This window comes from Neodiprion lecontei, chromosome 4, assembly GCF_021901455.1.
Source record: "Neodiprion lecontei isolate iyNeoLeco1 chromosome 4, iyNeoLeco1.1, whole genome shotgun sequence".
Classification (NCBI taxonomy): Eukaryota; Metazoa; Arthropoda; class Insecta; order Hymenoptera; family Diprionidae; genus Neodiprion; species Neodiprion lecontei.
The window spans coordinates 12,616,360-12,637,308 of record NC_060263.1 but is presented as its reverse complement, the minus strand read 5'-3'; the positions used below and the strand labels follow the sequence as shown (position 1 = coordinate 12,637,308).

General features: G+C 39.1%; 1 protein-coding gene across 1 annotated transcript; it reads left to right on the top strand.

The window, feature by feature from the left end:
* Positions 1-19,534: 19,534 nt before the first annotated feature.
* Positions 19,535-20,422, top strand: LOC124294070. Its single transcript, XM_046737918.1, has one exon. It carries the CDS (start codon positions 19,535-19,537, stop codon positions 20,420-20,422), a length of 888 nt encoding a protein of 295 aa, XP_046593874.1.
* Positions 20,423-20,949: the final 527 nt, after the last annotated feature.

Sequence of the window (20,949 nt, the reverse complement as noted above, 5' to 3'; positions counted from 1 at the left end):
TAGAGGTGATCGGGAGAGTCACTCATAATTTCAGATTTTTCTCTCTTCTTTTATTCTTCAAAACAAACTAACACTAATGTAGCAGCGGGTAGATGTGTGGGGATTTCGAGACGCTCTCGGTCCTTCACGCTCGAGCCTCTGACTATCACTGCTCTCTCGTCTCTCGACTTCCCCAAGGTAAACTTTAGGATTCGAGTTAGGTACCTTACCTACCCCTGCTACATTACAAAGATCGGAACTTAATAACAATACTCGTGTGGTCTAAATCAAAACAAAAGTAGTACGACAGTTACGAGCGTCAAGCGGTGAGGCTGCCGGCTTCTTGCGCCGACATATATATACATATATGTATAACTACAATAAATTCTATCAATATTTTTCGAATGTAAAATTTTTGCCCTGGGGGCAAACTGTTAGCGTGAAAGTTTAGTGATCGTCAACAACATCCCCAGCCTATCCAATTACGATGTCACCATCCGGTCGATTAATGCAAAAGAATGTATTCGAAGTACGTGGAAAATATTATTTTTCGCCTGAGGCAAACTATTAGCGCGAAAGTTTACGGGTAACGGCGAAAAATCAAAATGGCTATTCATCCGACCAAGAAATAAATCACATTATCGAACCGTCTGACGATAAAAATCAAAATGGCTGCTGATCCGACTGAGCAAAATTCAAAATGGCCGCCGTCAGACGGTAAAATCGGTCGATTATACTGGTGACGTCATAGCGAAAATCACATTATCAAACTGTCCGACGATAAAAAATCAAAATGGCTACTCATCCGGCTAAGCAAAAATCAAAATGGCTGCTCGTCCGGCTAAGCAAAAATCAAAATGGCCGCTGTCTGAATGGCTGCCATCAAAAAATCAAAAATGGCCGCCATCAAAAAAATCAAAATGGCCGCCATTAAAAAAATCAAAATGGCTGCCGTCAAAATGGCCACCGTCGAAATGGCCGCCATTTTCAAAATGGCCTCCGTGGGCACGTCAACCGGTTACGTCACATGGTTACGTCACCTGGTTACGTAATTTGATTCAGAACTCTCATATGTATTGTAACGCTAAATTCTGTTACCCTCGGATGAGGACTTACCGTTGACACTTTGGCGCGATTCTCTACTGATTCAAAATATCAAACTATAACAAAATCAATTATGTTGGGCGCCAGACGCGTTAGCGTCGATTTTCAAACAATAATACAAATCAATAAAAATAATACAAAACCGTACAAAAAATAAATAGAGAACCCGTTGTATGGCTGGCTAGGCTCAGGTACGCACACGTACAACCCGGTAGAGTGGCGGTATTCAAGGCAGCTAACAGTAATTACAGAATTAAAGAAAATAACGAAATAAAGAACAAACTCAAGTCAGAAGGAAAATGAACAGGTCAATCGATCATGTATTGTCGAGAAGTTTACATGGTTGAGACAGGCAAATAAAATGGTATCGACAGCAGTAGTTAATAAAATAAGCAATCGTTGTTCACAATAATTTCGGTAGAATAGCAGTAAACGGTAGCTTTGAAACGAGAGACGGCAGTTAACAGAGAAAAATGAACGTAAGTCGGGAGATGCGATATAATGCAAGAATTTACTTAAAACTACACGTCACTGGGCTACGTGATCTTACCCAAGATGCAAATGACGCTACGAAAATTATTATTCTGTCAATTAGAAACGAGAGAACTTTACTGCAATCGGTAGAAAACAACGTAACGATAGTTCGGTAGATAATACGACGAATTTACCATAAATTATAACCAGTGCGAGAGATTGATATTCATTAACAATTTACAGAGTCGGCAAACGATCGACTAGATAGCTTTCGGTAGAATTATTCATAAACGATAGAATCAATAATTTACAATTATTACGGTCTTGAGGAATTAAACAATGAATTCCTGAACATGACTCTACGACTCTGAAACGCCACGTTACAGTATACTACTTGAGTCAGTACGTTTCATGCCATTCCATTTCCTTCTGAACATCCTATTCCGTACCCTCACCGAATGTTCTTCCCCAAGGGGGGGCATGTTACGTCCTCCAGAGTTCTTATTCCTTTCCCACACCCTTTGTTATCTTCCGCTCTGTAGTCTACTCTTATCGTCCGCGAGTCAGCAGATTCTTCTGTAACTCGTAGCTAGCTTGCCTTCCACATCCCGCTAAACTGAGCAGATCCATCCTAGCGCTCAAGCAACACACCCATCCCTCTAAACCAAGTTCATACCCTTTTCCCTCGACCGACTCCATTGCATTGACTACTAATAAACAATCATATACCTTAAATCGTTTACCTTCCCTTGATAGCGATCCCTTTGTATTCCATTCACTTCCTGCATTGGGAGTAGCAGCACGCGAGTGCATAGTCGGCGTAAACGGACCCTACAATAGCCAAATAACATCTTGGCTAGGCGTGGAGTAAGCTCCGATTAGCGCTCATCGGAGCCTACGCAATCTACCCCGCAACAGGGGTTATTAATCATAGTAGCACGAATATATCCCTTACCTCTTGACCCTGAATTATTGCTATTTTTGCCGTTTCTATCACCATTCTCGAGTTATTCGCGATTTCAAGTCAAAAATCATCAGATTATTGGGAGTTATTGGAGATATTCCTAAAAATGAATCTTCCACATACCGACTCCGAATCATTGCTATTTCAGCCGTATCTAGCACTGTTTTCGAAATATTCGCGATTCTAGATCAGAAATGATTGTAGTAATGGGAGTTATCAATCATACTAATGAAAATATTTTCCCCACCTCCTGATCCCGAATGATAGCTATTTTTGCGGTATCTATCGCCGTTCTTGAGTGAGTCGCGATTTCAGATCAAAAATAATTGAATTAATGGAAGTTATCAATTTTATTACTGAAAATATTGTCCCTACCTCCTGACCCCGAATCATTACTATTTTTGCCGTATCTGACACCGTTCTCGAGATGTTTGCGATTTAAAATCGGAAATAATTAGGTCGATGGGAGTTATTGATCATATCACTTAATCTATGTGCCCCACCTCCTGACCCCGAATTATTGCTATTTTTGCCGTATCTATCACCGTTCTCAAGTTATTCGCGAATTCAAGTGAAAATCATTAGATTATTGATCAAGTTATTGATCATATTCCTAAAAATGAATCTTTCAGCTCCTCACCCTGAATCATTGCTATTTTTGCCGTATCTATCACCGTTCTCGAATTATTGGCGATTTCAGATCGGAAATAATTGAATTATTGGGAGTCATGGACGGTATTACTGCAAATATTATTTTCACCTCCTGACTCTGAAGTATTGCTATTTTAGCGGTATCTAGCACCGTCCCCGGAATATTCGCGATTTTAGATCAAAAATGATTGCATTCAGGGGAATTATCAATTAAACCTCTAAAAATATTTTTCCCACCTTCTGACCCCGTATTATTGCTATTTTTGCCGTATCTTGCACCGTTCTAGAGATATTTGCGACTCAAAATCGGAAATAATTAGGTCGATAGTAGTTATCGATTTTATAACTAAAACTATATGCCCTACCTTCTGACCCCGAATAAGAGCTATTGTTGCCGTATCTATCACAGTCCTCAAGTTATTCGCGATTTCAAGTTAAAAATAATTGAATTATTTGGACTTCTTAATCATATTCATAAAAATGAATCTTCCAGCTCCTGATCCTGAATCATTGCTATTTTTCCGGTGCCTAGCACCGTTCTTCAGATATTCGCGATTTCAGATCGGAAGTATTTGAATTAATAGGAGTTATCAATGATATCACCAAAAATATTTTCTTTACCTCCTGTCCCCGAATTATAGCTATTTATGCCGTATCTATCACCGTTACCGCGTTATTCGCGATCTCAAATCGAGAATCATTAATTCAGTAGAGGTGATGAATAATATTTCTGAAAACGTTTATCCCACCTCCTGACTCCGAATTATTACTATTTTTGCCGTATCAAGCACCGTTCTCAAGATATTTGCGATTCAAAATCGGAAATAATTGAGTCGATGGCAGTCATTGATCATATCACTAAAACTATGTCCTACCTCCTGACCCCGAATTATTGCTATTTCAGCCGTATCCAGCACGGTTTTCGAAATATTCGCGATTCCAGATCGGAAAAGATTGAATTCATCCGAGTTACCAATTAAACGCCTAAAAATATTTTCCCCACCTCCTGACGCCGAATTATTGCTATTTTTGCCGTACTATCACCCTTATCGAGTTATTCGCGATTTCAAATCGAAAATAATCAAATTGATAGGAGTCATGAATGTTATCACTGGAAATATCCTTCCTACCTCCTGACCCCGAATTATTGCTATTTTTGCCGTGCCTAGCACCGTTCTCGAGATGTTCGCGATTTTAGATCGAAAATATTTGAATTGATAGGAGTTATCAATTATATTACCAAAAATATTTCCTCTACCTCCTGACCCCGAATTATAGCTATTTATGCCGTATCCATCAACGTAACCGCGTCATTCGCGATCTTAAATCGAAAATCATTGATTCAATACGAGTAATGAATAATATTTCTGGAAATGTTTATTCCGCCACCTGACTCCGAATTATTGCTATTTTTGCCGTATCTAGCATCGTTCTTGAGATATCGCGATTCAAAATCGGATATAATTGAGTCGATGGGAGTCATTGATTATATCACTAAAACTATTTGCCCTACCTCTTGACCCCGAATTATTGCTACTTTTGCCGTATCCAGCACCGTTCTCAAAATATTCGCGATTCTTGATCGGAAATGATTGAATTTATCGGAGTTATCAATTAAACTACTAAAAATATTTTCCGCACCTCCTGACCCTGAATTATTGCTATTTTTTATATTATTGAGGCTTGGTGAGCGATCATAGAAACGTAAAACGTATTTTCGTTAACGGTTCGGCCCGAATATGGGCCCTCCTTAGAACGATTAATTCTTTTATTTAACTGGTAAGAACCAAAAATTTTTTTATAATATAAAAAATATACAATAAGACATTAATTACTCTAGATGTAATACTATTGAAGCTAGTCTCTATTGTAGGTTAGTGGGTACATAATAAATATCTGTTATGATTAAAAAGTGATATAACTTCAAGAGTAATTTACCTCTTATAGGAAGGAGGATTAAGATACAAGTCAGAATCGTGAAATACAATGTGGCGAGCGCGGGTTCTTCAAATAAATGACAATCATCGTTTTCGGCTTCTCCAATTGTTGAAAGTATAGGTGTTAAAAATATGGAAGTAATTAATTAAAAAACTATGTATCTTCACTGTCTATAAGTCAATGTATTAAAAAGTTTTAGACAAAAGGGTTTATGGTAGTTAAAATAGTTTAAAACAATGTCCAAACGGTGGTACTGGATCATTATGACCCTGTTCTCCATGTCTGAACAATTTTTGTTAAACCGTTTGAGTCTACTGGTAAACAACGACTGATGGGAGAATCAAATATGACCAAGAGTGGAGGTGAACAAGTATAAACAATTATAAAAACATGTGGCCTGGGGACAACAAACTACGCATTATCTAAACTAATCCATTCATGGCTCACCACAAATATCACCCGCTCCACCTCCAGAGTCAAAGATAGCTTTACATTGGTTGGAACAATGAATTAACTGATTATTCCAGATAATTATTATCTAATATCACTAGATGTAATATCTCTATTTACTAATGTACCTATAGATCTCGCTATGCTCGCATTAAAAAACCGTTCGGCCTCTCTAGATAAAAAGATTCTAATCCCACTCACTGAACTGGTTAAAGCCTTAAACATTTGTTTTGATTCGGCAATCTTCAAATTCAACAACGACACATACGTACAACAATTCGGGTTGCCCATGGGATCCCCTCTCTCTCCAATCCTGTTGATCTGGTGATTGAAGACCTAGAAAGGTCATGCATCAGCAATCTAGATTTTGATTTACCCTTCCATTTCCGATATGTTGACGATATCTTAACTGCTGTCCCTAAAGGAAAAATAGACTACACACTGAATATTTCCAACCAATATCATCCACGATTACAGTTCACCATCGAAATAGAAAATAATAATGCCATCAATTTCCTGGATTTACTACTGATACATAACAACTCTAAAATCGAAACATATTGGTTCCACAAAAAAACTTGGTCTCAAAGATATTTGAATTTTAATTCCCACCAACCGATGTCATACAAGATAGGTACCATCTTTAATCTTGTTGACCGAGCCATCAATTATCAAATATAGAATTCCATGAAAAAAATTTGTCATTCATACATAATATTTCAAGATGGAACGATTATCCACACGGCCTTTGACACAAACATGTAAATGAGAGACGCTTCCATATGAAGAACCTACTAGACAATAATATTGACTCTGCTTCCGCAGACGAAAACAATAGACCGGCCACTACATTTATTCCCATCCCGTATGTATCGGGTCTCTTTGAGTCACTGAATAGGTTATTCACCAAATACAATGTCAAGTTTGTGGGAAAAAATTCAAAAGACCTTCAACTGGTCTTGGATTCGGGAAAAGATAGGATCCCTATGGGCAAACGTTCGAATGTTGTTTACAAAATACCCTGTAACGATTGCAATCAAGTGTATATCGGACAAACTGGCCGCCATCTAGACACTAGAATTAAAAAACATCAACGCAATGTACAAGACAATGAGGATCGACATACTGCTCTAACCAAACATGTGACCAAAAAACAACATACTTTTAACTATGACAATACAAACATCCTTTGTGAAGAACCTAATTATTATAAACGGTTACTACTAGAAATGTGCAATATTGCAGGACACCCAAATTCCGTTAATCTTAGACAAGACGTTGATTATCTTAGCAATATTTACAAACCGCTTATTACCTCCCACACATCACAGATTGTTTAACCTTAACTGAGTACAGAAATTTGTTGTCCCCAGGCCACATGTTTTTATAATTGTTTATACTTGTTCACCTTCACTCTTGCAAGGAAACGTTTTTAGGTGTCCCCCTCCGATTTCGATGAAACTCTGGTATGTTATAGAGGGTCAAAATCGATGACATATGTATTTTTTTTTATCAGCCCAAACTCATTTTAAAAGGGCGAAACACCCCTCCAAAGTTGACCGCCTCCCAAGATGATTTTTCTGTTTTGCATACAAGGAGGGGATTTTGATAACTAGTAATGATAGTAATAAATACCTTGTCAAAAGTGATGAAAAACACACTTCGAATATTCTCAAGAACTCTTTATTTTAGGAGTTAACTTGTATATACAAAGTTCATTTTTTACATTAGAAACAAGATCAGAGCTCAATGAATCCAACAGCACTGTGAAGAGCATGCAAGAATACAGGATACGTGATTTCGATTTTTTCCCAAAAACTGAATTCTTATCGACTTTTTTCCCAATATTGCGGATTATGTCTAGTATTTAGCCATGAATCATTGAATAACATTGTTTGAGGCTCGCATTCATTCTGGCATCGCTCTCTTATCATTTTACTGTTTTATCATTTTTTTTCAAGAAACGTAAATATTTTTCATTTCAAGCAGACTATCAACTACTCGAAAATTCGATGTGTGTCATATGTAAACAAGTCATATCTCTACTTGAATGAATTATACGGCACAGATATTTGAGGGGTAAGGGCTGGGAAAAAGATAAACAAAAAACAAGTAGTGATTATTAACCATTTTGCATTGAAAAAATGGATGAAGAAATTTTTTTTTTGTTACTTTGATTCATACACTAAATACAACTGTGAATAGTTTTGTAAATAAATTACGTTTTTATATAATACAAAATTGTTGAATATGCACATGATTCTACTTCCTCTACCTTGGCCACACCCTTCAAACAAAAACAAGTTCCAAGTTTATCTATAAATCGCTTTATGGATCATAGTCGGTACAATAATGATATTCATCAGAAAAATGATGTAGGAAAAGTGATTTTTCACACCAAGAACATCTGATTATTGCGACATTCGTGCAACCTTTGATTTCACAATTCGAATGAGATGACTGTCCAAATGCAAAATTGACGGGGTTATCAAATTCATCAGGTTTCTTTGCAATGAACCCGCTTGTATGCCACGCTTAACGAAACAAATTATGATATCGCGGAGATGACAGTTGGTTGTGAACCAAAGACTGTAATTTCATTATATTATTCCTTAAATATAAATTTAAATCATAATCACGAAGAACTACGGTGTCTGAAAAATGACGAATATAATTTTTTCATATACGGAAGCCGAAAACATCGTGAGGTTGAATTTTTCCAGTGGTTCCTTTCGGTCTCAATAAAGTCGTCAACTTTTTATCTGGGGGTGTTGTCTCTTGCACAACTCTAGAACAATGCCCACTCCAAGAGTCAATTAGAAGTAGACTCTTCGGTGCCACTTTTGGGATAAACACTTCTTCTAACCACATCTTGAAATGCTCTGTAATGAATCATTGTGATTAATACTGTTTGAATACATGCAGCGCGAAACAAGAATTATTATACCTGAAATAAGTTTTCCTGATTTGGAAGCTGTGATGAAAACATTTGGCGGTCTGAATAAATGTTGTTCAACTATAGGTCCGAACGTTCCAGATGGTTCTTTTAAAACAATAAATAAAGGAGATAATAATTTTCCGCCCGCTGAAATTGTAGGCTGTATAGTATAACTGTGCGTTGTTGAAGTTACTGATTGTACTAAGCACGACACTTGTTTAGTTCCTTCTTCCATTAACGTTCGTCCAGAATGAATCTCTATTTGGAAACCACTCTGATCAGAATTATATATATTTTGTAATCCATATTCGGAAATATAAGGTACATACTTATATTTTATACTAAATTTATATCATAAAATTAACGACGGAGCCAGGAATCGAACCCGGCGTCTACAGATGCTTAACCGGAGCCTTACTCCACTAGACCACCTAGCCGCCCTGACTCTGTTGTTGTTAATTTCTCTCTTCACCAGTGAATTAAAATTTGTTTTCTTGTGCTAGGAATGTGTGAATAGAAAGTTTTCGTCTCTTGAGCACCCGATGTAAGAATGTATGTAGGTGAATGTTTACATGTTGGAATCTTACGCTTTTTACGTTTACGTTTTAATTTAACATTTGTTTTTCGTTCGCAATTTCCGACGATTTCGGTTTCAGAAAAAAGGAATGGTTCAATCAAATGAAAAACCCCTACGTGGCAAACGAGAAAAACTATCGAGGAATATTCTATCCAAATTTGGACAAAATCGGACAAGCCGTTTTCGAGATACATCTGGCACCGACTTGAAAACTATGTTTTGACATAATCGCGTTTGAAAAGTGGGTAAAAAAATGACGCTCTCGGCCGTTGGTCCGCTGCACGATCTTTCGGTAAATTCCCCGTATAATTTCGGCGATTGCAAAATTTCAACATGAAATGTTCACACAATATTCTTTGTGTTTCAAATATTAAAAAAAAAGAAGTTAAAATCGATTTTTCAATAAGTTTCTTTCAATACTGTTTCGAAGTTTGTCAGAAAAATTACACTCGTAGGATAGAGATATTTTTTACCTTACCGTTACTCAGCAATCCCAGATTTTTGTGATGGTAATTATGTGTCTGCAGTCTTTACATTTCACTGATGAACAAAAAAACAGTCAAAAAATTCAGCAAATCGTATTCGATATCGTGTTTTACACTCGGTTCTAAATCAATTAATTTTCAAATTTTTTTGGCAGAAGCACTCACTTTACTGTCATCTTTTTTACATTCATGGCGATTCAATGGACGTTTTTTTTCGGAGGATTGTCTTTACGGATCTTGAACGTCGCTCTATTTTTTTCGGAGTTCTATTTCGCTGGTCTTGACGGTTCTTTTTATCGATTTCACGAAACGATGCACGGCATAGAATATACTGTTCTCTTATATAGGATGAATGATAGACTGACGCTTTAAAACAACCCCAGGCTCCCGGAGTTATCCTACCCGCGTATACCTGCGTTTTATTCGTAACTTAAATATCCAAGATTTTTCTTCACAATTAAATTTCAAGGTCAAGACTCTTGTCATCATTAAGTACTATCTCCATATCCCAGATCTTATTGTATTCAGGTATGCTTGGTCGTAGACCGAAAAGTCTTTCGAAAACCAAGATATAAGTGGATTGTCTGTTATGTTTTCAGGGGAGATGAGTGAGATCGTAGAACTCATTGAATTCGGGGTACTGTAACTTACAGCTTGTTCAAACTTGTGCGTGAAAAATATCAGGATCTCATTCGAGTCGCATTGAGTGGATCCACCTCTTTTTTTTGCAGTAAGCCCACCAATTAATTAAGGCCCCGTAATATTATTTCATTGTTGTCTCAGATAATGAGGCAGTTAAAATATGTATCGAAATTTCTGATATATTTCGTCTTATATATGTATCTCGAATAGCTTTCCGACAACTAAGGACAGTTCTTCCGCCAGAAGATGATGTAGCTTTCTACAAGGTAAGAGCATTAACTTTTTACGTGGCAAGAAATACATAAGTTCTTAATCCAGAGTGCCAGAGTATTGCGAAAGCATCAATGGCCATCGCATCTGAGTCCCTTTCTCAGAAACAAAGTTGACTACTACGATGGAAAAGAATCCGACTACCGAATTTTAACTAACATAATTTTTTTTAATCAGCCTAATTATGATATGAAATGAAGTAGCGCAATAAAACTAAAAAAGCTTAGATTACAGTTTATTTGCATACTTTATATGTTTTAACTAAGAAAATGTTATGCGCTACGTAATATTACAGAAGCGCATAATAGCCGTGCTCCTCGGAAGCGTAATGAAGATTTGTTTTTAATTTTCTAGATAAGGTACCTTGATCTTCAAAAGACTGCTGTGCCAGGTATTTATATACTGAACATGATTGAGATCTGCAGCTTATTCGCTTGATGGATTGAACACAGCCTGGAACATCCAAAGGTACAAAATGAATCCAGTAAGGTCTCCAAGAAAGCACTGAGTTGAAAATGTACAAAATTGTACGAAGCGAATACTTCAAGACAACTTTGATGGTGTCTAGAATGTGTACGATAACAGCTCGAAAATGGTGTAATGTGGGAAGACTGCAATCCTAAAGGTGATACCCTGCAGTATGGAAATGGGTCGAAGATGATATGGAGTGAATGTACGGATCTTAGTGATCATATTGGATGATAGGTAGACATAGCTCAACATACCACATAACTTGCACATGATTTTCCGTATCTCATTTCCTCAAATTACAACTCATACGAGATATTGGAAAGCAATTTTCGAAATAATCGTTTTTTATTTAACAGGATCTCTGACGCTGAAGGTTAATTGATGCATCGGGTACACGTTTGATTTTCAGAGAGCCATTAGCTTGACAATAGGTACAAGAAGCAACGCATGTAGCATTGTTTAGTATAATCATTAGGCTGATTCTTAAACAAGTCATTTTTGTATTTGAACCGGTTCACCACCTCCTAGATCGGTTAAAAAGAAATTAGAAAAGAGTGATCCAAAATTTCAGCATTCTAGTTCAACTAAAAAGGGTGGCTGTGAGCATAAATTCATTTTGAGTTTCGAATTTAGCCAGGAACCGCTAATAATCGCTGATCATGAAAAATCAATGTGAAAAACGAACTATTACATCAGCTATTTGGATAGTATTTCCATTGTAGCGGAGAAATGAGGAAAAAATCATAGCATTGTACGATGACACTCCTGAAACAATTCAAATCATGGCAGAAAAATTCTTGGAATATTGAAGAAAAAAAAAGACGAATCATTTATAATTTAATCACAAATCAATCACTCAGTATTCTCAATTCGCACTCATTATTCATTACTTGTAGTTGGCGATCGATCATCGTCATCGGGTGTTTTTGTTTATCTCCAATATTCGGAGAATTTTATAATTTTTTTTTTACAGCTGTTACGTGGGGGTGAGGGTGTACTGAGCGGTGGTAGTTAATGATTAATTGAATAATCTAGCTCCCACGTAACGACAATGAATAATAATTAAAACTAAGAGAAGACCTACCTTTCGATAAGTCGGTAATTTGTAGGGTCGTGTTGCTATAGACCTGTACAGGTCTGTGAGGTTTGTTTAAATTGTTGAGGCAATTACAATAATAAAAATAGGAAGAAGGTCATTCAAAATAAATGATTAATATAATTTGACTGGTAAAAGATAAAGTATATTCTATTTCGATTGGGTTATTGAAATGTTTGGTAACAATCAATGGTGATAAATATATATATATATAAGCCGAAAATGACAATTTATGAAGTGTTCAAGTTTATAAAAATCGTGTGTTGTTCTATTCTAATGGATATTATTATTTGGTACCAGGAACATCTACTCTGAACGATGGTTATAACTAGCTGGTCGTGATTGTTGTATTGTATCTCTCTTTTTAGATTATCTTAAATCGATTATATATATATAATTGTTAAGTCTTATTCGTTGATTCTTGGAAACAATAAGTACGAATTAATTGGGGGTAGTGAAGCTAGCCACCAATTCTAGACTTGGTTTTTGTGAATTTACTGAAGTAGTTTTTGATTATCAAGGTGAAACAAGAATTCGTTTAATTTCGAAGATTAACACTCGGATTGACTTAGCTTTTTGGTGAATCGGTCGACGAGATTGAGAGCCGTCGGATCGTGTCGGTCTGCGTCGGTAGAATGCTGGACCAGGGGCCTCACCTCAAGTTTGGAAGAGTTGATCAATCGAATGATGTTGAACGTTGGTCACTTAGTCTTCTTAGATTTAGAATGATATCTTGTTATCGAAAGTTTGAAAGTGTCTGTTTTCTGATTTTAATGTATGATGAAATTGATTGGAACGATTATTTATTGAAAATGATAGTGTAATTATTATTATTTTTACTTAAGATTACCTGATTCGTTTGAATCAGGGCCGAACTCAATTTAATTAAGGAAAATGGAATATCATAAAAAATGTCTATTCGCGAAATGACGAGATTTAGTTAAGAACAGAAAAGATGGAAATGTAGAAGATAGTGAGTCCTTTGCAATTAACAGGATAACTGAATGCTCGAATTTGACGAATTAGCGCGAGACTTTAGGCCGGTCACAACTAAGATTTTCCGAACGCTACTCTTGCTCGAGAGGGCTAATCCGGGTTTACGTCCACGCACTTCGCGACTTGACAGACGAAAGACGCGGCTTCTTGGGCCCGAGGGTCCAAGGAGCTGCAGTTGTAATAAGTTACAACGGTAATTAGCCAATGAGGTGCGAGGGCGACCTCCTGGTGCCCAAATCCACATGGTCAGCGTTACTTCTCGCTCTTCGACGGTGTTCCGACGATTCTCAATCTTGTCGGTGACACATTGAAAATATGAACAAAAGATATTTGCATGCAACGTTCACACATTCATTCATACATTCCAATAAGTAATCTATTTTAATTTAGTGGTTCTAAAGATAGTGGTTTATCCTAGTTATTGATTATAGTTTTAACTTAAAAAGAGGGATATTTCCAGTCTGAGCGCTACTGATGCTAATTCAGCAGTCTCCTATCTCAGTTCTTGGTACCAGTTAAATAGAAGAAAGTTGAACCTTATACTAGGGATCATCGTTGGTCTCTACGTGACTTTTGCCAGGAGGGGTGGAACTCGCCGTTATTAGAATATGAGATTTTGATGAAATGATATCTGTGCATTGAAGAAATTAAAGCAATGAAATGAAATGGAATTTTGAAAAAGGTACGCCAAGGCGGTACGTCGGGGCGTAACACAGCCAATCTGTAGGTCTTTTCCAGATAAGCTTCTGAGGATGACCACTCTCATGAAATATGATATTTGTGTTGAACTATTTCTAAAAACATTTTCTGCAAATTTTTATTACTAATAGTAAGTGGAATGAAAGAAGTTACAAGTAATTATCCTGTATACTTCGATACCAACATAAATGCATACTTGTGTTCTATTTCAAAATATTGATGGATCTATTTGGTAATCCTATTCTTTTTAAAGAACAGTGTAAGGCTACGTTATTATGTCGAATAACGACATATCTCTGTGTAAGCAATTATTACTATGGATCATCAATAAGTTTGTTATTGACAGTAGTATAACAAGGAGAGTTCTGGATAAAAACACCTTCTTTACCGACCAAGTCGACCAATCCGCCTATACGTGCATCCCAGACGCAAACCCTTGAAGGTTACCCCCACTCTCGTAAGATGAAACGTACTCTGCCGACCGCTCGTCGGTAAGAAAATCTCCCGAATGACCATGATCGTCGATGAAAAAGCCTCCAAATGACCATGATTATCGGTAAAAAATCCTCCAAATGACCATGATCGTCCATAAAAAATGCCTGAAATTGCCGTGGTATTACCCCTTGTGGGATGAATTGTGCTCCTTGTCGGTAAAGAAAATCATGCCATCGAGCGTGATCGATAACTGCATTACCGAGCGCACTCCGTGAATCCTCAGGCGTTCGAGCGAATCCCGTGGATCCACGAACGTTCGACCGAGAATCGTGGCATGTGTCAGGTTTTGAGAGCTTCCAGAAGGTTCGAGAAGATTCTCACGGCCTTAAACGAATCTAGACTGACAAACAATTTGTCCGACGTGTTTCGACTCGACGGTGAGCGGCATGCGGTCAAAGGATTTCGGTGCGACGTTGAATTCTGAAAGACCCGCTCTGTCCTGGAACGAATTTTAGACAAACAATTCTCAGAATCGTCCGACGAAAACAATACTCGGAATCGGCCGACGAGTTTCGATTTGACGGTGAGCTGCCTGCCGTCAACGGATTGCGGTGCGACGTCGAATTCTGGAAGGTTCTGAAATTTGTATGCGGATGCTTCGACCCTGAACGAATGTAGGCTGGAAAACAATGCGTTCGACAAGTTTCGACTTGACGGCGAGCGGTCCGGGACCATGAGAAAGATCTTCTTTGACCCTAAAAGATTCTCGGAATCGTCCGATGAAAACAGTACTCGGAATCGTCCGACGAGTTTCGACTTGACGGTGAGTGGCCTGCGGACAACGGATTGCGGTGTGACGTTGAATTCTGGTAGGTTCTGAGATAAACTCTTAACTAGCAGGACAGAGGTTCTGAAGTAACGGTTAATATTGATGATGCAAAATATTTTATTGAAAAAAACAACTTAAGATTGCAGTGTTACATGAAATTCATAATGGTGATATATAAGTGTAATTACATGTTTCTTACTCAACGGTATCGTACCCATGCTTCAGTCAATGGGAATGAATAACTGTTCAAGTGGATACCGATTGTCTTTTGTGTTTAAGTGAAAAATTTCGCAAAAACAATACGTTTTGAGTTGCACAGTTTGGACGTAATATAGCATGATGCGTACAGTTTGAATTCGTATCTGACATGAGATTCAATTTCTGCAACGACGAACAACTCGAATCCATCAAATCAACGAATTCAACTTTTTCACCCAGAATTTTCTGCAGTCAACTTTTCTTCTCCAAACCCTTTACGTAAACTGTTGAAGCGTTACGCAGGGACAAACATTCAATGGTGAAGTCAAGCTTCTCGAAACGTAAATCACCACCTTCCCAGGATAGTCCATGATAATTCCGTGACGGCCACAAATTTTCCCTTTTGAATGGAGCGAGTACATAATTCCGAATGTACGACGGTTCGAAGAGAAAAATTGACGGGTTGGTATCTTCGTCGAGTGACACAACTGCCAACTCTTTTGGTGTAAAACCCGGACCGGGTCTTCTGAATCCTTGTACGTCGACTATCAATTTCATCGTGAAAAGCACTGAATCGATTGTCACAACGTTCAAGGTTTTTATACCAATTTCCTTACTCCACCACTCAGCGGGTTATATTCAATTATACGATCATGTAAAATCAAACAGTAGGCAGATGTACCAGTAGGAAAGTTATTTTTAGCCTCAAATTCGATACGAATATCTGCCGATATACGAGGCTCGGGTTCTTTGCCGTAATAGGTGGCGTGAGAGTTTGCGTACATCTCGTACAGTAATGCAAAGCGATTGTGACTCATGTCCAAGTTCAGGTTACCGTACGGATAATACTCGGAATTCAAGAAGAGCTTGACGTCAGTAATGTTACAGTGACCAAGATGACTGGCGTTTTTGCCGGCTTTGTTTTTTCGATTCGTTTGAAAACCGAGCATGACAAATCGCGATTTTTCCAAATGGGTGGACGTTTTCACAGTCCAAACGTATTTCGTGGTTGCCGGTAGCAAAGGATATTCGTACAACTCCCAACTGCGGAAGCTCATGGAGACTGGTGTATCTTTCTCAATGAAATTCAACAGTGCGATTTTTCGTTGATCCGAGAGCTTCACATAGGGTACTGACATTCCACCTGATCGATCACGATTCTAAAGTCTTCGTGTTGATTATGAACGATGGCAGTTGAATCACTTTTTGATCTTGTAAGAATCAGCTCGTGTTTCGCGTTAACGATGGCCTTGCGATAGTCTTCAGCGAAGTCCAATATCATGCTCAAGGGAATAACTACGTCAAAGTTGCCATTGACATCAGTAATTTTTTGGTTTCCTGAACATCGAGCCATCCAGCATTTTCCATAAGCCAACTTTGACCAGTGTTGAGCAAAGCGAAACCTTTCAGCAGGCTGGTCGGACCAACGTTTTCACATTTATCAATCTCCACAGCGTTTAGTTCGTACCGTACATCTTCGAACAAATGACAGATGGCGTTATTGACTAAAGTTGTAATCGCTGCTGCAGTGCCGTCCGATTTGAGCAATTTCCCGGAGATATGCAGCGAACTCTTGCATCAGTATTACGCATAAATTCTGATGCTGAACGGTGGTTCGAATCTCATCGCTGTTGTTGAAAGATGACGATGCGTACCGTTTGTGTGCGTGTATTTCTTGGTGGGCGATTGATTGGTCAAAGACGACAGGTGTTTGAATGCTCAAGATTTCCTCCTCCATGGTACGTAGCAGGCAACGAAACAGCAGAATTGCAGTTTTATTCGTCGGAAATTCCTTTTCCAAAAAGTGTCAGCTTTAGACCCAAAGCTATCAGGAACTCCACGATTTGACGTGTTAGCGGTTCGGGAATCGATCGATGACTGACTTGATCGGGACATGCTGACTGACTAATATAACTCTTTTTGGACAATCTGTTATATACAATACCCATCTCTCATTGCGATTTGATGTGCAGTCTCACAGTTATAACTTTGCCGCGAAAATTAACCAGACCTCCGTCTTGATCGACTGACCGAAGCTGTACGTGATCTATGGTCTAGACGGTGATCGGAAGGTAAGTGACGGCACTTACAGGATCTTATATCCCGGTGGAACGATGGGGAAAAATTTATGAATAGTGTTACAAAGGGTGAAATCACCTGTTTTGTCCCCTTTTAAATGATCTAGTAGTCATCATAGATAAAAGACGTTTATAAACCTCTTATGTCTTCAAAAAGAATAAGGCTGCTGCGTCAACCGACATTATTGTAAAAACAGTCTATCTCGAGACTTTAAAAGGAGAGCTTCTTAACTGAATAAATCCGTTTTTCTCTCGCAAATTTATCGCCTCGTAACAATAGTATGCACTTTATGTCCATTGACGTAGACGCCTGTTGTAATGCTGCATTCTACTCTCAATGCGTTGACCTTCAGGATAGTTACAGGCATATCCGATAGTGAGTTTGGTTAGCTGCCAATACGCGCGGTGTGAATCCGAGAAGCTGACCAATAGAATCCTCAGGTTCCAAATTTACGATAAGGTTACATTTGATTTCGCTGCATAACGTATTATTGTTAGGCTTTATGCTGATTTCAATGTTGGCATTTTTCAACGAGTCTTGAACATACTTTTCAATATCTTCAATTTTGTACCTGCCAGTGGATATAGTGACTACCTTATCGGCTACGTATATTTTATTGTGACCGACATCAACGTTGGGAATGGAATTGAAGGTTAACAGTTCAACGAGACCGAGAACATAATATTTGTTTGGAGCAAGTTCGATCGGAGGAAAATATTGCGCTTCGAGAATCGAAGACGTTTCCGATATTGTTAATGTAACCGAATTATCCATGACTGCAAGTGCTCGACTGAGGTTATTAAATTACGTGTCATGTTTATATAGCTTATCGCTTAGAAATTTCAGACACAAGTGTCCGCAATCGGATGTACTGTAATCCTTATACCTTTCATCGTTGTATTTAACGCTACCAACACCAAGATGTTTCATGAGGTCGAACGGAGGTTGAAGATGACCAAAACTGTCGAAGTAAACTACATCGTTGCCGCGTTTCTTACATGCAACCCAGTGTGTCCCAGGGCCATCTTCATCATCGAGATTGACTACAGCTGTCTCGTTTTCACGCGGTCCGGTTTTGGGCATTTCGTCGCGCATAAAGACACCCTAGAAGTATGGAATTTTCATAATTTTTGCATACTCCAGCAAATCTCAGTTGGTCAACGCTCGGCGTGGTAGCTTCTTATTTAGTTTTTTGAACGATGAAGACCGAAACCCTTTTTATAAGGTTTGAGATGGAGACCTTTACCTAAGGCGATCGCTTTCATCGTTTTGTCATGTTTCTTTCCTTCAATTCTCGTTTAGCCACGCTCGCATCGTTTACAGCCTTTGCTATACCCGCAGCACCTCCCGCTAACGCACCCGTAGCGCTGAGACCGGCAAAAATAGGTATGAGAGAAGGTAGAAATCCGCCAACTTTTGAGGGTTCCGCTAGAACGCGCGGTGATCGGACATTATGTTTACCACCTCCTTTTTTCACAGCTTCTTGAGCACCTTTGAGTGCAGACTTGATGCTCGTTTTCGCGTCGTAGCTCCGAATCATAGACTGTTGATTTTGTTTAAGGCAACGTTCTTTGGTTTTCGACACTTCATGCGTAACTTTGTTTTTACCTTCATCGAGTTAGCTACACTCCAAGCGGCTGCCTTCTTACCCAACTTTGCATCCTTTGCGAGAACCCGTTTCCAGGCTTTTTCGGCTAATATTTTTTTTTCGCAACGCTTCTGGCTTCTAGGTTCTCACGATTTTTCGAATACGCTATATCGTGTTTCTTACACGCTGCATCGAGAGGATCGATATCGGAATCGCCTCTCGCGAGTCTTTCCGTTAACTTCATACCAGGACCGCAGTATTGGTAACCGGGAACATGCAACTTGATCGGGAGTTTGTTGATGATGCTATTTAACAAACCTTTCCCACTTAATCACTTTTTTGAGGATCGCTTACGATCACGTGTGTGCACAATCATGTTCGCTCTGCCACTGACAGAAAGTTGTTATAAACGATGCATTTATAGAAAATCCAGCCAGTCACGTTTGAGATGAGGTTCGAGACACAATCGACCGAGCTGCCCATCATGAATTTTGACAAATTTACGCAGCAAATTACAAAACGGAAAAAAAGTCATGGCGAATTGTTGCCGAGTAGTGTACGTGCGGAATTCTGCGGACCATCTACCTGTGGCAAAACCAACGCATTATTTGCGCTTATAATGCGTCCGAACGGTTTGAGGTTTGTAGCTTTCCAGAACTAGTTGTGTCAACATGCAGGAAATTCGTAAGGAAGAAGAAGTCTTGCATACTATCGCTCAAGCAAGTAATGCGATTCGTCGTAAGCACAGAATCCTCAATACGGGGAAAGAGTCACTGCAGGAAACAATGAAGGATGTCTTCAAATCCGTGGTAACCCCGCTGCAGGAATTAGTCAACGTTTTTCGAGGCCCGAAACTTGTCAAGGAAGAGGTGAAGGAGGAACTCAAAACTGAAACGAAGGATGAGCTGAAGAATGCAATAAAAGCAGAAGATTCTTTTGCAACTGCAGAGGAAGAGGATCAAACTATTACAGAATCGTCGGTGAGATCAAAAAATAAATATCTTGAGATGCTCAACGATAAACAAAGACAGCACGAGTTGGATACTGTGTACGGGGTATGGATTCTTTCTACTGCCGGGCTGATGGTGGGTGACTCACCGATAAGCTTGGAGCGCGATTCCGTTTGCATAGACGGTACGCTATATCCGAAAACTCAGGGACTGCTGGAGCTGCTGTTCAAAACGATGCCCAACAGCGCTCACGTTACCCGCAACGACGCGGAGAATTACAGAAATATCCTTCTCGCAACAAATGCTCGCAGAAAGTACTATAGCGCCACAGAGCCTATCCAAAACGCTCACAGCGACAAATTCAAGCAATTCATTGCTGAGCTGCTCAATATTTCTACGTCAGGCAAAGGCGTATCACCATCGTCACAGATGTCGAAGCGTACGGGCGAAGGTGTTCTGCTACCTCAGGCTTGGGTTACTCGACAAGGTGTTGAAGCAGATTATTTCTGGGACGACGCTAAGGAGCTGGTGGAACGTCTTCGTTTGCTTATGGCATCTCAAGCGGCTGGGAATACAAGTCATTCAAGATTCTGGAAGAATTACGGTTAGCCAGAATCATTTATCAGTTAATTCTCGTCGACTCTGCAATCATTCACGAGATGAGCGTCGACGTGTTTGCATGTCAGCTGAATAAAAACACAGCTGCGAGCACTCGCGGTCCTCCGGGTGCCGGGTTTCGAATAACAGCGGACGGGCATTACAATAGACGGAGCAAGAGACTCTGCAATGTTGCAGATCCCGCAGAGCCGAACAATGCTGTAACTTTAAAAACCTCAAGACGAAAATTCAACGTAGTGCAAAAACAAATCGACAACCTTTATCAAATGATTAAAGCTTTGGAGATCACCACGGAGAAAGCCTTGGATACCTTGGAACAGGCAGAGACTTGTCAATTCGAAACGCAAAAATCATTTCCAAATTGGACACCAGACTAAGAGTGTCGGAATATGAATGAGAAAAAGCAAGCACTGGTGACGCAAGTGCATGAGCCTGCACGCCGGAATTACCCGCGTCGACGTGTAGACGTGCGTGGCATCAACGAGACCTGGCAGGTGGATCTTGTTGATATGACGTCG

Excerpts from the sequence above, each read along its gene's own strand:
- LOC124294070 (XM_046737918.1), top strand. The coding sequence starts at position 19,535 with ATGCAGGAAATTCGTAAGGAAGAAGAAGTCTTGCATACTATCGCTCAA.